The sequence below is a fragment of the Gekko japonicus genome, unplaced genomic scaffold (genome assembly GCF_001447785.1).
Source record: "Gekko japonicus isolate JY-2015 unplaced genomic scaffold, Gekko_japonicus_V1.1 scaffold234, whole genome shotgun sequence".
NCBI lineage: Eukaryota > Metazoa > Chordata > Lepidosauria > Squamata > Gekkonidae > Gekko > Gekko japonicus.
In genome coordinates this window covers 971,817-985,208 of record NW_015161954.1, presented here as the reverse complement: position 1 = coordinate 985,208, position 13,392 = coordinate 971,817, and the positions used below count along the sequence as shown (strand labels likewise).

At 45.1% G+C, this 13,392-nt stretch overlaps 1 protein-coding gene across 1 annotated transcript in view; it reads left to right on the top strand.

The window, feature by feature from the left end:
• Positions 1-12,305: 12,305 nt before the first annotated feature.
• Positions 12,306-13,392, top strand: part of PPP2CA (protein phosphatase 2, catalytic subunit, alpha isozyme) — a 5,474-nt gene continuing 4,387 nt past the window's right edge. Inside the window, exon 1 of the mRNA XM_015429470.1 lies at positions 12,306-12,509. Coding sequence (XP_015284956.1) covers positions 12,393-12,509 — 117 coding nt within the window. The 5' untranslated portion in view covers positions 12,306-12,392. The remainder of the gene's footprint in view (positions 12,510-13,392) is intronic.

Sequence of the window (13,392 nt, the reverse complement as noted above, 5' to 3'; positions counted from 1 at the left end):
TGCTCAGGAAGGATGGCTCCAGAGCAAACTAATTTATGGAATAGCCAAATTGCTCGCTCCCAACTTTAATGCCAGTAGCTCACAAAGCAGAATTTTTGCTCACAAGACTCCACAGCTTAGAGGGGGCATTGACAGGGGGTAGAAACTTTTCCAAAGAAACTTTTCTAGTGCATTGTCTTTGGGGAAAACACTTCAATTTATAAAGATTCATTGTTTTGTAAAACTAATAATTATGAGTAAGTGGCAGAACTATATTAGGCAAGTGTCCACTTTCAACTGCAAGTTGTAACCGTTTCAGAGTTGTAATAAATAGTTTTTCCAGTGATTAGCCACAGGAATTGTGAGAATACATGCATGTTTTATGAATCTATAAATAGGGGCGGGAAATAAATCCACAAACACGGGTAATAACCCCAAATAAAAAATCAAGTTATAAATTCACCTAACAGGATATGCGAGTCAAACCAAAACCAGTCTTACAATTCTTATTTATATGTGTCATCTCACTTGATGGAAGAGATTTTGAGTTGGGTTCAGCAATACATGAACAGGAAAAGAAATCTATTTATTGAAGTCCTTCTTGTGGAAGGAAGTGTGCAACATTTTGTTCAACATCTCCCTCTTCTGTGTTGTACTTTGGGGAGCCATTTTGAAAATGAAGAGGCTGCTAGATTCAGTTCCTGAAATTCTAGAATTGGTTGCACAATATCTTGCACAAGTGGGGATGCAGTAATTTTGACTTAGCACTAATGGCTGCTCTGGTCTTGTTCGTGTGTTTCCACTTATGCAAGAGCTCGGGCATAAGTGGAATTTTTGTGTCCAATCCAATCTATTGTGATCACCAATCTGATAGATATAAGTAACAAGTAATGCAAGTGATGAAGAAGAAGAGATTGGATTTATACCTTGCCCTCCACTCAGAGTGGCTTACAATTTCTTTCTCTTCCTCTCCCCCACAACAGATACCCAGTGAGGTAGGTGGGGCTGAGAGAACTCTTTGAGAATTGAGAGAACTGTAGCTTGCCCAAGGTCACCCATCAGCGGCATGTGGAGGAGTGGGGAATCAAACCAATTTCTCCCAGATTAGAGTCCGTGCTCCTAACCACTACACCAGACTGGCTCTCAGTGATAAAATGCTGCAGTGATCTCCATGGACAGCCATGAGATTCAGTTGAAATAATTGAGTGGACAGCCACATAATATCATGCACAGTTCTTTGGGGGTTCTATGCTCAGAAGTAAACCCCTTTCAGTTCAGTAGTATGTATGTTGTTTAGGATTGCAGCTTCTGTGTGTCAGTAGTTCTCCCTCTGAGGTGGAGGACATCTCTATGGGTTATTCCCACCGTGCCTTTAGGGAGGCAGGAAATAGTCCCCCCCCCTTCCTGTTGGCGCCTCTGGAATAGCCCATCTCCAGTTCTGTTCCTGCCTCGATAGGGAGTAGCAGCACAGTTTAGCTAGGCTTAGCTGTAGCTTTGAAAAATTTATTCTTTTCCCCCTTTGCTTAATCTTTGCCTTGCCTCTTCTCTTTTTTCATCTTCTCTGCTCTCCTGGTTTCTGCTCCAATCTTGGAGTGAAGACTTCAGGGTCCACTGACCCGAAGAGAGCTTCTAAGCCGCGATGGCGGCCAAAGCACTTCCCGAGGTTTTTCCCTCACGACAAGGCGGGCACGCCGCAGTGGCGGCGGCATAGGAAGACTCTGGAGCCGATCGGCCTTCGCGGCTCGATTGTGCGCGCCCAACGTTGGCGGCTGGAGTAACAGCGGTGTGGGGTGTCCAGAAGCGTCGTAGACAGCCTGAGGAAAATGAGCCCGCCATTTCCCATGCGCGCCCTCGGGCGCCCGGTGGCCATCTTGAGGATCCAGCTTTGAGCTTTGGACCTCTTACAGGGGCAACCCTGGGAGCCGCGGGGGCTGAAGAAGGACATCTTTCCACCTCTCCAGCCCCAATGCATCGGGATCTGATGCGGGATGGTGGCTCACAGTTGGGTAAGCCCCCTGAACAAGGGGTACTGGTTAACTCTGCAGATCTAATGGAGTTCATTAGGCAGTCCATTCATAAAGAAATGGCTCAGTTACATACGAGGCCCGAAGTTCCCCTACAACAGGAGGCACAGCATCTGAATCCTCCAGTGCCCTTTCCCTCTGGTTGGCCTACTAAGGCGGCACAAAAGGCACCCCCCCTCGCTAAGAGGCCTACTGATGATCAATGGAGGGAGGAGTTAGAGTCCAATGCCTCTTCCATTGAGGATAGGGAAGAGGGTGAGTTCTTGTCTGAGGAGGAGGGCGAGGAACTGAAGCTTCATGAACAGTCCAATAGGTTTTTTAAATCTGAGGACTCTCAATACCTTTTATCTAAGGCAGTTAAGGCTCTAGAGCTACATGATGTACCTGATTCTGAATATCAGATATGTATGGTATCAGATTGATCTAATTTCTGTGCACTGAGGACAAGCAAGTCCTAGGTTACAAACTGAACTCTCCAATGCAAGAACAAGATGCATTTCTTCCTTTAGGAGGTGCTATTGTCAGAAGAAAATAAAAAGGTTTCAGTTTTGTTTTTGTATGTGGGTGGATATTCTGTTTGTAATAATTGTTTGGATACACTATGTTTTTAATATGCTAGTTGTGATAATTTCATGCCAAGTAAAAATGTCCATAGTCGTATTCTCTGTTCCTAAAGTAACAGAATGACTTTCAATCTGGAAAAGAAAAAAGAAGTGCTAATGTAGCATTTTTTCAATTTTTCTGAAAATTTCCATTTCCCCCCGAAAAAAACTGGAAAAAACCCGGGGTTTTTTCCGAGCTTCAAAATTTCCAGAATTTACATCTCTAGCCAGAGCTAAATTTAAATCCAAGTCTGGTGGCAACAGGGAGTTTTTTTCCTCCCAAGGAGTACGTGGGGAAGGTGTTTCCGTTTCCTGAGTACTTCGAGTGCCAATTAAGATCTGGTTGGGACAAGCCTGTGGTCAACAAGCAGTTTCCCACCTTTACAAAAAAATTATAGACTATGCCTAATTATGCTGATGAGTTGTTACAGGTTTCGCCGGTGGATGCTCCCGTGGCTGCACTCCGGACTGCTGGCCTAGTCTCTGAGGATGGTCTAGGGAACCTCAAAGAATCAACTGATAAGAAGCTTGAAGCAGCTCTTTGAAGAATTCACGAGTCAATTGCCATGATGGCTAGAGTGGCGTCTACAGCCTCCATCGCTGCCAGGGCATCCATAGTATGGCTAAGGAAACTTATTCAGCTCATCCCAGAAAACAACCGCGCATTGAGGAATTTCCCGCACTCTCAAGTCCGACTCCTTCACGGCTGACGCTACCTTGGACGTTATTTCCTTTGCTTCCAGGGGCCTGGCTTCTACGCCTGTAGCCAGGAGTCTTGTTTGGCTGTGGGGTTGGCAAGCGGACGCAGTCTCCAAATCCATCGTTACAGCCTATCCCTTCCAGGGGGACTGTCTGTTTGGCGACGCACTAGACAACATTCTAGTGGAAACTAGGGACAAGAAAAAAGCCATGCCTAGGTCTCTGAGACGCACGGACAGACACAACCATCAGCCCTTTCGTTCCCATCACTCACTGCCGCGTTTTCGTCAGGACATCGAAAAGCCTTCATGGGATTCGAACAAGCAGTCCGGCAAACGTGGTTCATTCAATCCTTGATTCCAAAGGAATCGGTAGGGGCACAACTTCTCCATTTTGCCGGGACTTAGTCAGAGGCACAGGCGGATGCCTGGGCAGTGGAAGTCGTGTCTCAGGGATATACAATAGAATTTCTCCGTCAGCCTCAAGAGAGATTCCTGCAATCACCTGCAAGCAAATCTGTGAACAAGAGATCCATTGTTGACAAGGCCATGCAACATCTTTTGAGCATCAGGGCCATCGAACCAGTCCCATGTTGCGAAAGAGGCCGGGGAGTCTACTCTATATTGTTCTTGGTCCCCAAAAAGAACGGAGACTGGAGGGCGATTCTGGATCTCAAGTTCTTAAACAGATTCATTCTTCTGCGCCATTTCCGCATGGAAACTCTGAGAGCTGTAGCGGACTCCTTGTCTCCCAACGAGTATCTGACATCCATAGATCTTATGGAGGCATACCTCCATGTTCCAATTCACCCCGCTCACAAACAGTATCTCCATTTTTGCATCTATGGTCAGCACTTCCAGTACAGAGCTCTCCCCTTCGGTCTTTCCACAGCGCCCAGGCTGTTCACCAAGCTGATTATCAATCCTGTGAGTCATCTCAGAGGCCAGGGGATTCATGTACATCCATACTTAGACGATTTGTTGGTCAGGGCCAGCACACGCTCGGAGTCCGTACAAAATACCGAGAAGACCCTACAGTGTCTTTGCAGTCACGGAGTTCTAATCAATATCGAGAAGAGCTCTCTAACTCCGTGTCAGCGGGTGGAACATCTGGGAGCAGTGATCGACACCATGCGCACCGCCCTGTTTCTGCCGGAGTCCAAGGCGCAGAAGATCAAGACTCTCGCTACTCGAGTTTACCGCTGCAGATCCTCAGCTTTGATGGAGTTGGCCAGTCTCCTGGGCCTCATGATTGCCAGCATCGACATGATTCAATGGGGCTGTATGCATGCCACACCATTGCAAATGTTTCTTCGTCCCCATCAACTAGACATCATACAAAAGAGGACTATCACCCTGCAGATGCCCCTCAAGGTCAAGGAAAGTCTGCGTTGGTGGACAGACATGAACAACTTTACCTCCAGGAAGAACTACTATGTCTCGCACACCAAGGAGATGTTCACCAACGCCAGTCTCCAGGGCTGGAGGGCAACGCTAGAGGGTGTTCCAGTCCAAGGGATCTGGTCATCAACCGAGAGGTCTCTTCCAATCCATCTTCTGGAGATAAGGGCGATCCATTTAGCTCTGGTTCACTTCGCTTCCCGCCTGTGGAGACAACATGTTTTGGTGAGAACGGACAACATTGCTACCAAAGCTCATCTCAACAAGCAGGGTGGCTCGCGATCCTGCCGACTGCACAAGGAGGTAATGAAGATCCTCGTCTGGGCAGAGAGGAGTGTTGCGTCCTTGAGGGCAGAACACATAAGAGGGATCGAGAACGTCCAGGCAGACTGGCTCAGCAGGGGGACATTACAGGAGGGAGAATGGGCTCTCTGCCCAAGTCTCTTCGACAGGTTAGTGATTCAGTTCGGGCAACCAATAATGGACTTGTTTGCATCACCAAAGAACCACAAGCTGCCAAGATTTCTCACCAGGTACTTCCATGAGGACGCAGAGGCAATGGATGCTCTCACGACGAGGTGGCCTCAAGGTTTTCTGTACGTTTTCCCGCCGTTTATCCTGATTTCCAGGACTCTCTGCAGAATCAGGGAGCTCGAGGCGGAGGTCATCCTGGTGGCTCCAAGATGCAGAAGATGTCGATCCTTCCGCTGTTGGTACTACCGGTGTCTCCGGACATGCTCTCCCAGGGGGCAGTGTAGCATCCGGATCCGGCCTGGTTTATGTCTGACTGCGTGGAGGTTGAGTGGCGCAGTCTAGCAGAGTTGGGATTCTCTCCTCAGGTCATGGACACCATCATGGATTCCAGAGTAAAATCCACGATTCACATATACTACATGGATAGGTGGAAGGTTTTCATCAGATGGTGCAAACGCAAGAAGGTAATTCCGTTATCTCCATCTGTAGCTTCGCTTCTGTCATTCCTGCAGGACGGTTTGGACGCAGGTCTCCAAGCTTCCACTCTCCGTAGACAACTAGCGGCGTTGGCGACGGTTCTACCTTCTTTGGAGGGGTTCAAGATTACCAAGCATCCCCATATCAGATTGTTTTTGCAGGGGGCTGTGGCCAAATCTCCTCCACAAACGCATCGTTTTCCTACGTAGAGATTGAACATTGTGCTTGAGGCTCTCATGAAGGCGCCATTTGAACCTCTCAGGGATGTAGGGCTAAAATGGCTGAGAATGAAGGCCTTGTCGGCAAGGAAAGTTTCTGAACTTAGAGCATTGTCGGTAAAGCCATCCTGCTGCATGTTCCACAAGGACAGGACAAGGTGGTGCTCCTTACGGATCCTACATTCTGACCCAAGGTTGACTCCAGATTTCACAGATCACAAGAAATATGTTTGCCCACTTTCTATCCTCATCCCAAACACCCTAAGGAACTTCTCTGGCATACCTTAGATATTAGAAGAGCTCTCAAAATTTACATTGCAAGGGCAGAGTCTTGGAGAAAGACTGATTCTATGTTCATCGGCATTTCCCCGCCACACAAAGGGGAAAAAATGTCTAGATCCACGATCAGCTCAGTTCTGAAGTCCTGCATCATAGAAACCTACCGGACTTCAGGACACGATCCTCCCAGTGGCATCACGGCTCATTCTCTGAGAAGTGCAGCGACCAATGCAGCATTGTCTAACAGGGCATCAGTGGAGGAAGTTTGTAGAGCGGCGATGTGGTCCTCCATCTCTACCTTTACAAGACACTACAAGATCCACACGGTGGCATCTGCAGATGCGGCATTTGGGAGAAGAGTACTTCAGCACGCCGTGGCATTGGAGGAAGATGACGACCCGCCCGAATGAGGGACACTGGTCGGGGAGGTCCCATGGAGATGTCCTCCGCCTCAGAGGGAGAACGACCATTGGACACTTACCATGAAGGGTCCTTCTCCTCTGAGGACAGGAGGACATCTCGGCCCTCCCACTGTCATCGTTCTCTGTTTTTCTATTTCCTCTGTGCTGACTTCTCTTGTTTATTATGACTCATACTCTGGATGTGTTCTATCCTGCAGAGTTGGGTTGTTGCATGTTAAAGTTAATATTCAAGTTATATTATTTGTAGGGCAAGGCCAGTTATTTCAGACTGCATACACTGCTTTCAGAGTCCCAGAACTGGGGCTATTCCGGAGGCACCAACAGGAAGGGGAAAAAAACTATTTCCTGCCTCCCTAAAGGCACGGTGGGAATAACCCATGGAGATGTCCTCCTGTCCTCAGAGGAGAAGGACCCTTCACAGTAAGTGTCCAATGGTTGTTCCCATTGAAACACTTTATGGGAAGTACATGCTATAATGCCTTTTAATTTTTTTGAAATGTTCCAGTAAAATGATTTTCACATAAAGATTCTAATTTCTTTGAACAGAATGTTTAAAATACCTTTTTTCTATCTTTCCTAATTCAGATATTTTAGTACAAGTAATTGTTGCAATTGAGAGCATGGAATTAATATGGGGTGCTTTTAACATTTGTTTAGTATAACAGGCAGTATGCTAAATCCACTGGCACTTTATTTTGGGCATTGAAGAATTTTATGAATTTTTTTTTTAGTCTTCTAAAAGAACTTGTGGGGCTTATCTTCAGATGTACTTTCAAACCTGTCCCCACACTCACAGTGGCTTAAGAACTTTCTTTTTCACATTCACCTTTTGGGCAGATGTTGACTTCTTAATCCATGCCAAATACTGTGCTTATGTATGATTGATCTGATACACTGGGCTAAGATACACTGGGCTGATACACTGGGCTAAAATATGCAAATATTTAAGTTTTATTTATTTATTTGATTTATACTCCCCGCCAAAGCAGGCTCAGGGTGGCTTCAAGGCCATTGGCAATAAAAACATTAAAACAATAAAACAACAATCTTAAAAACACAGTAGTACAAAAATATAAGGTGCTATACATATGATAGGATGGCAGGAACTGTTCTGATCCACTGCCATAGAGTCAGCGCTAGTTGTACGGCTGGTATTTGGCTCTTGTGTACATCATTCCTCCATATAAGCGAGGATATTCGAACAGGTGACCAGGGTGGATTAAAGGGCCTAGCTTACTCAGTTAATGTTAACCAATTTGCTCAAATGCTTGGCGGAAGAGCTCTGTCTTGCAGGCCCTGTAGAATTATGGTGAACCCCAGAGGGCCCTGATGTCTTCTGGGAGCTCATTCCACCAAAGCAGTGCTGTTGCTGAGAAAGCTCTGGCCCTGGTTGTGGCCAGCCTGACATCTTTAAGGCAGGGGAGAGTGAGGAGATTTTGTGATCTAGAACGCAGTGCTATCTGGGGAACATAAGGGGGAAAGGTGGTCCCTCAGGTATGCAGGCCCCTGGCCATACAGGGCTTTATAGGTAAGAACCAGCACCTTGAAGCAAACTGGTTATGCTACAGGTAGCCAGTGCAGTGCTTTCAGCACAGGCGGGATGTGTTTCCTTAAGAGAAGATCCAGTAACAGCCTGGCTGCTGCATTCTGCACCAGCTGTAGCTTCTGGATTTGGGACAAGGGCAGCCCCATGTAGAGAGCATTGCAGTAGTCTAATCTTGAGGTGACCATCACATTGGATAACTGTTGTCAGGTCATCGCGTTTGAGGAAGGGAACCAACTGCCTCATCAACTGGAGATGATAAAAGGCCGACTTGTCAGTGGCTGCTACCTGGGCCTCCATCATCAAGGAGGCATCCAAGAGCACTCCCAAACTCCTGACCTCCGACGCTGGTACCAATGGCACCCCATTGAAGGTCAGGAGTGGGATCCCTAACCCCGGACCACTCCGACCCAGGCACAGAATCTCCGTCTTTGTCAGATTCAGTTTCAGTTGGCTCAGCCTAAGCAACCCAGCTACGGCCTGTAACGCCAGGTCTAGATCTTCCAGTCTTGAGTCAGACTGGCCGCCCAACAGCAGATAAAGCTGGGTGTCCACCTGCTTATCATAGCTGTCTAATTGACCATGCTTGAGATCTTGTTAAAATATAACCCTTATGATAGTGGCATAATTTTGGGCTCTACATGTTGCAGCAGATTGATTAAATGCTACAGTGGCTCAACGGATAGCTAACCTGATGCCTCTAGGCATTAATAGGCCTGTGACTCAATTTTGTCCAGCCCCTACAATCCCTTATTAGTGCCTCACAAGATTCAGCTGGTGATGGCATGACATTTGAATTGCAATCGCTGCTGTTTCTGTTCTTGTTGAAGCTGGTCAGACGTACCTCAGCATCTTCTGCATCTGCATTGTCAGCTCTATATAAAGAGTGTGCAGGAGAGGAAGAACTAGGAGATGCCTGGTTTTCATTGAAGCTGGTCAGAAAAGTGCTTCCATCCTCAAAACAGATGCTTAGCTTTCTAACCTGGTATTAATACCATGATGAATGATGTTTTAAATTTCCACAGTTGCTCCAAGGAGAGTCTGAATACAGGCGTAGGAACCTGGTCATCTGTCTAAACGACTCAGTCAGTTTCCTTAATTGTTTCTGTCAGTACAGCTGATGCTTATGTTAGTAATATTTTCCAAAATTACAAAGTACATGTTCAGAGAGAAACATACAGGCTGCATGTATTTCAGGGGCTGCATTTAGTTTTAAATGGTCCTTGAAAATCTGTCTAAACGACTCAGTCAGTTTCCTTAATTGTTTCTGTCAGTACAGCTGATGCTTATGTTAGTAATATTTTCCAAAATTACAAAAAAAGTACATGTTCAGAGAGAAACATACAGACTGCATGTATTTCAGGGACTGCATTTAGTTTTAAATGGTCCTTGAAAGTGTTTCCCCAAAAATAAGACACACTAGGGCTTATACCACAAATGCATAGAAATCCTGCTAGGGCTTATTTTTGGGGTAGGTCTTATTTTCGGGGAAACAGGGTACTTTGACATTTATTGGTATATATAATCTAGATATTTTTGCCACTTGAAGCATTTATGGTATTTACTGCTGTGACAGCCTGCACTTTTTAATAGGGTTAGTACTGTAGTAAAGGACTGTGAAGGGTTAATTCTTCAGAGAGCCTTGAGTGACAGGCTGCTCTAAGCAATCTGATTGGTTAGCATCAGCTTAGCAAAGAAAGTCTTGAGAGAGCTGGATGCTGGGAAGTGAGTCAGATTCCTGCCTTAATCGAGAAGAGATGTGTACTAGGACTGTCTGTGAATAGCCCTGGCAGAAAAAGGGTTTAGTGTTGACAGAGTCAGAACTCAACCTTGACTGAACACAGTCTGAATTCAGCAGTAGCTGAGAGCAGTTTGAACACAGACAGAGAAATGGGAGAGATTATACGAACCTCCCAGGACCATCAACGTGGTTTTGGAGGTTTGTGTGGTGAGGGGGTGGGGGGAGTGAGAGGGATTGTTGAGATGGCTTGCATGCATTTCAGCCTAACAGGCGGAAGTAAATGCAAGCCATTTCAGCAATCCCTCTTGCTCCCAAACATTCCCTTTAATTGGTTTTGCCAGTGGGCACCTCATGGGAGTGGAGGTGAAGCAGTGAAACCCGTCTCAAAACCATTTAAAGAGAACGTTCCCTTTAAATGGATTTTGGAAGATCTCTCCCCCCCCCATTCCTCCAGCCTTTGGGGAGTTGCTGCCAGCAGAAAGGACCAACCTCTATTATCCCAGTTTGTGCCCATCCCTATTCCCTACCCAGACAAACAGGGAGAGTTATCTATGAGGAGTACAGAGATCCCTGGTCTGGTGTGATTAGAAACTGCCTGTAGAGACCTTAATAGTCAATTCATAACTCAAGAAGAGTACTGGTGTTCCAAGAGAAGGGGTTTGGGTAGTGGAAAGAGGGTACCAGCCGTCTGGGCACCAAAAGAGTCAGCGATTACTGAAATAAAATGAACTAGAGTGTGTGGGAAAACACTGGATGAAAAGCCTCTCAATATAAAGAGCTAAGTAACTGTGAATGAATTAAGAACCTCCCAGTAGCCTGATGTATAAGATCAAAAGCCTGTGCTTGTACTAGTTTTACCTTGGAAATTTCAACCCCTGATTTCACCTGACCTTTCACTTCCCTTTTAAATAAAACCTTTTGTTATTTTTGAATTTTAAAAGCATCTCAAGTGCCATTTTCAAGGGTTTAAGGCGCGCCTGACAGGGTGGGAGAAGAAAACATGTTTCCAGGGCTGCTCAGTCAGTGAAGGGCCGGATAAACGGAGGGAAAATCTAGACTTCTGAGGGAGGGAAGTGGAATGGGTCCATCATAACTGCATATGTTGAACATCCTGGAAAAATGTAGTACTTCAAGATCCATTTTTTCCTAAGGTACGTGAGAAAGGAATTAAGGTGTCCAGAATAACAACTGTTCTTCTGCAGGGTTGACTGGATTGTTTGTGTGCAGGAGGAAAAGAGGCTAATATGAAAGTTTAATAGAAGAAGCAGAGTAGAATTTTTTTTGCATATGCTGACTACTTGTCTGCAGAATTTTTAGGGTTTGTAGAAGTGATAAGATGACCCATAATACCTTTGGAAGATGATGTTGAGCAGTGTTAATTTTGTACATGGTGACTTCACTGAATCTACCTGTGTATTTCTTTCAAATGGAACTGAAGTATTTTGAGTAGACTAAACGCTATTTAGAAAGCTACATTATTTAAATTTCAACCATTTAGAGGTAGAAATCAAAATATTTAAGTGTGAAGTAATTACTACAGTGCAGAGATTACTGAGTGGGCAAGAAGCAGCTTTAGCATTCAGTTAATCACTAGCTATCATTCTGCTAAAGGTTTTAAGGACAGGCTGTAATCGGTTTCTTGGAGAAACATGAAATAACATTTTGCATTATTTTCAGTCATTCTGCAGAAGTGTGGCTCAATAAGGGGACCAAGCAAATACTAATGGGAAATTTGCTGATGCATTGAACAGTTTCTGTCAGTAAGAAGTAGGTTAGCTTTTTCATATACGAAAATTTGGGATTCCAGTGTGACGTGTTGCATGCATCATTCTACTCTTATCCCCAGCTGCCTGTTCTGGCACCAGTGCATGCTTGGAGCTCCCTCATCTGGAACAGTTTCCTCATTAGCTTCAGTGGAGATTGTTTATGTGAATATAATTCCTTTGCACATATAAACTGAGTCCAAAATAGGTTTTTGTGGGGAGAGGGCATTTTGGGCTGCTGTGGGAGAGGAAGATGGTAACTCTGTGCTCTAGGTGGAAATCGTTGCATCTGTGGAAGACCTAGACTGGATCCAAACTGTTGTTTGTCATGGATGATGGTTTGCTGAAGTTCGTGCAACTTCGGTAAATCAACTTCCTGTTGAACAAAGTTTCCATTGGGGTAAATCTCTTTTAACAAAGAACTGAAATAAGAACAGCAATGTGCCAGCTGTAAGTGACATTTCCTCAAAGAATGGGTTTCTTTCTGGGCTTGGTAGTGAGATTGCAGCATGTTGGTGAAAATGTAAACATCTTGGTCCTAAAGGCAGCCAGGAATGTATGCTTAATATATCAGGCTGAGATAGGAAAGGGTGTACAGGAAGAATACTTCGGAAAGAATAATAAAGGATCTGAAGAAATGTCTGGTTCATGTAAAATAACTGTGCTTTTTTGTTTCAGGCTAAAGAAATCTTGACAAAAGAATCCAATGTTCAAGAAGTACGATGCCCAGTCACAGTTTGTGGAGATGTCCATGGACAATTTCATGATCTCATGGAACTTTTCAGAATTGGAGGCAAATCACCAGACACAAATTATTTGTTTATGGGGGACTATGTTGACAGGGGATATTACTCTGTTGAAACAGTGACACTTTTGGTAGCTCTCAAGGTAATAGCATTTTCAGATTGCTATTAAAGAGAATATGACACCTGTTAAGTCTGAATTGAACTAAAATTGTGATACTAAAGATGTTTTTTAATTTTTTTATTTTTACTATTTATAGCCCACCCTTCCCACAAGCGGGCTGTGGGCAGCTAACAACATTCCAGTAATACAATAAAGAATTAAAAGTTAAAACACATAATAAACAGTAAAATAGAGGTCACAGTACAAACAGAAAATTGCTGGCTGTAAGGTGTACCCAGCCTGTTGATGGTAGCTAACTGTTGCTGAGTGGTGACAGAATCTCAGGGAGGTCGTATGTGGATGCCCACTGCCTCATCCAAAGGCCTGGCGGAACAGCTCCATCTTGCAGGCCCTGCGAAACTGAAGAAAGTCCCCCAGCGCCCTGATCTCAATAGAGAGCATGATCCACTAGGTAGGGTCTGGCCCTAGTTGAGGCAAGATGGACATCCTTCAGGCCAGGGACCACCAGGAGGTGTTGGTCCATAGAGTGTAACGCTCTTTGGGGCATATACAGGAAAAAGGCGGATAATTTGGTCCCAGGCCATGTAAGGCTTTAAAGGTTATTACCAACACTTTGAAGCGAATCCAGAACTCAACTGGTAGCCAATGCAGTTGGTGGAGCATCTGCTGAATGTGAGCCCGCACAGGCATTGACTTCTTCTGTGTACATTTCTAGCTGATTCACTAGAATTGGAGGTACTGTACTGCAGTATGAAATTCTACTGAAGATAATGCAGTTAAGTTGCTTTTAGGATATGTGTTTATAACTTCTAATTACCTTTTGAGTATGTATTAATCCTAAAGGGGGTGGTGAGGGTTGTTTCAAGCCTAAGGAGGAATCTACTTAGGGGTAACCATTTAAAAT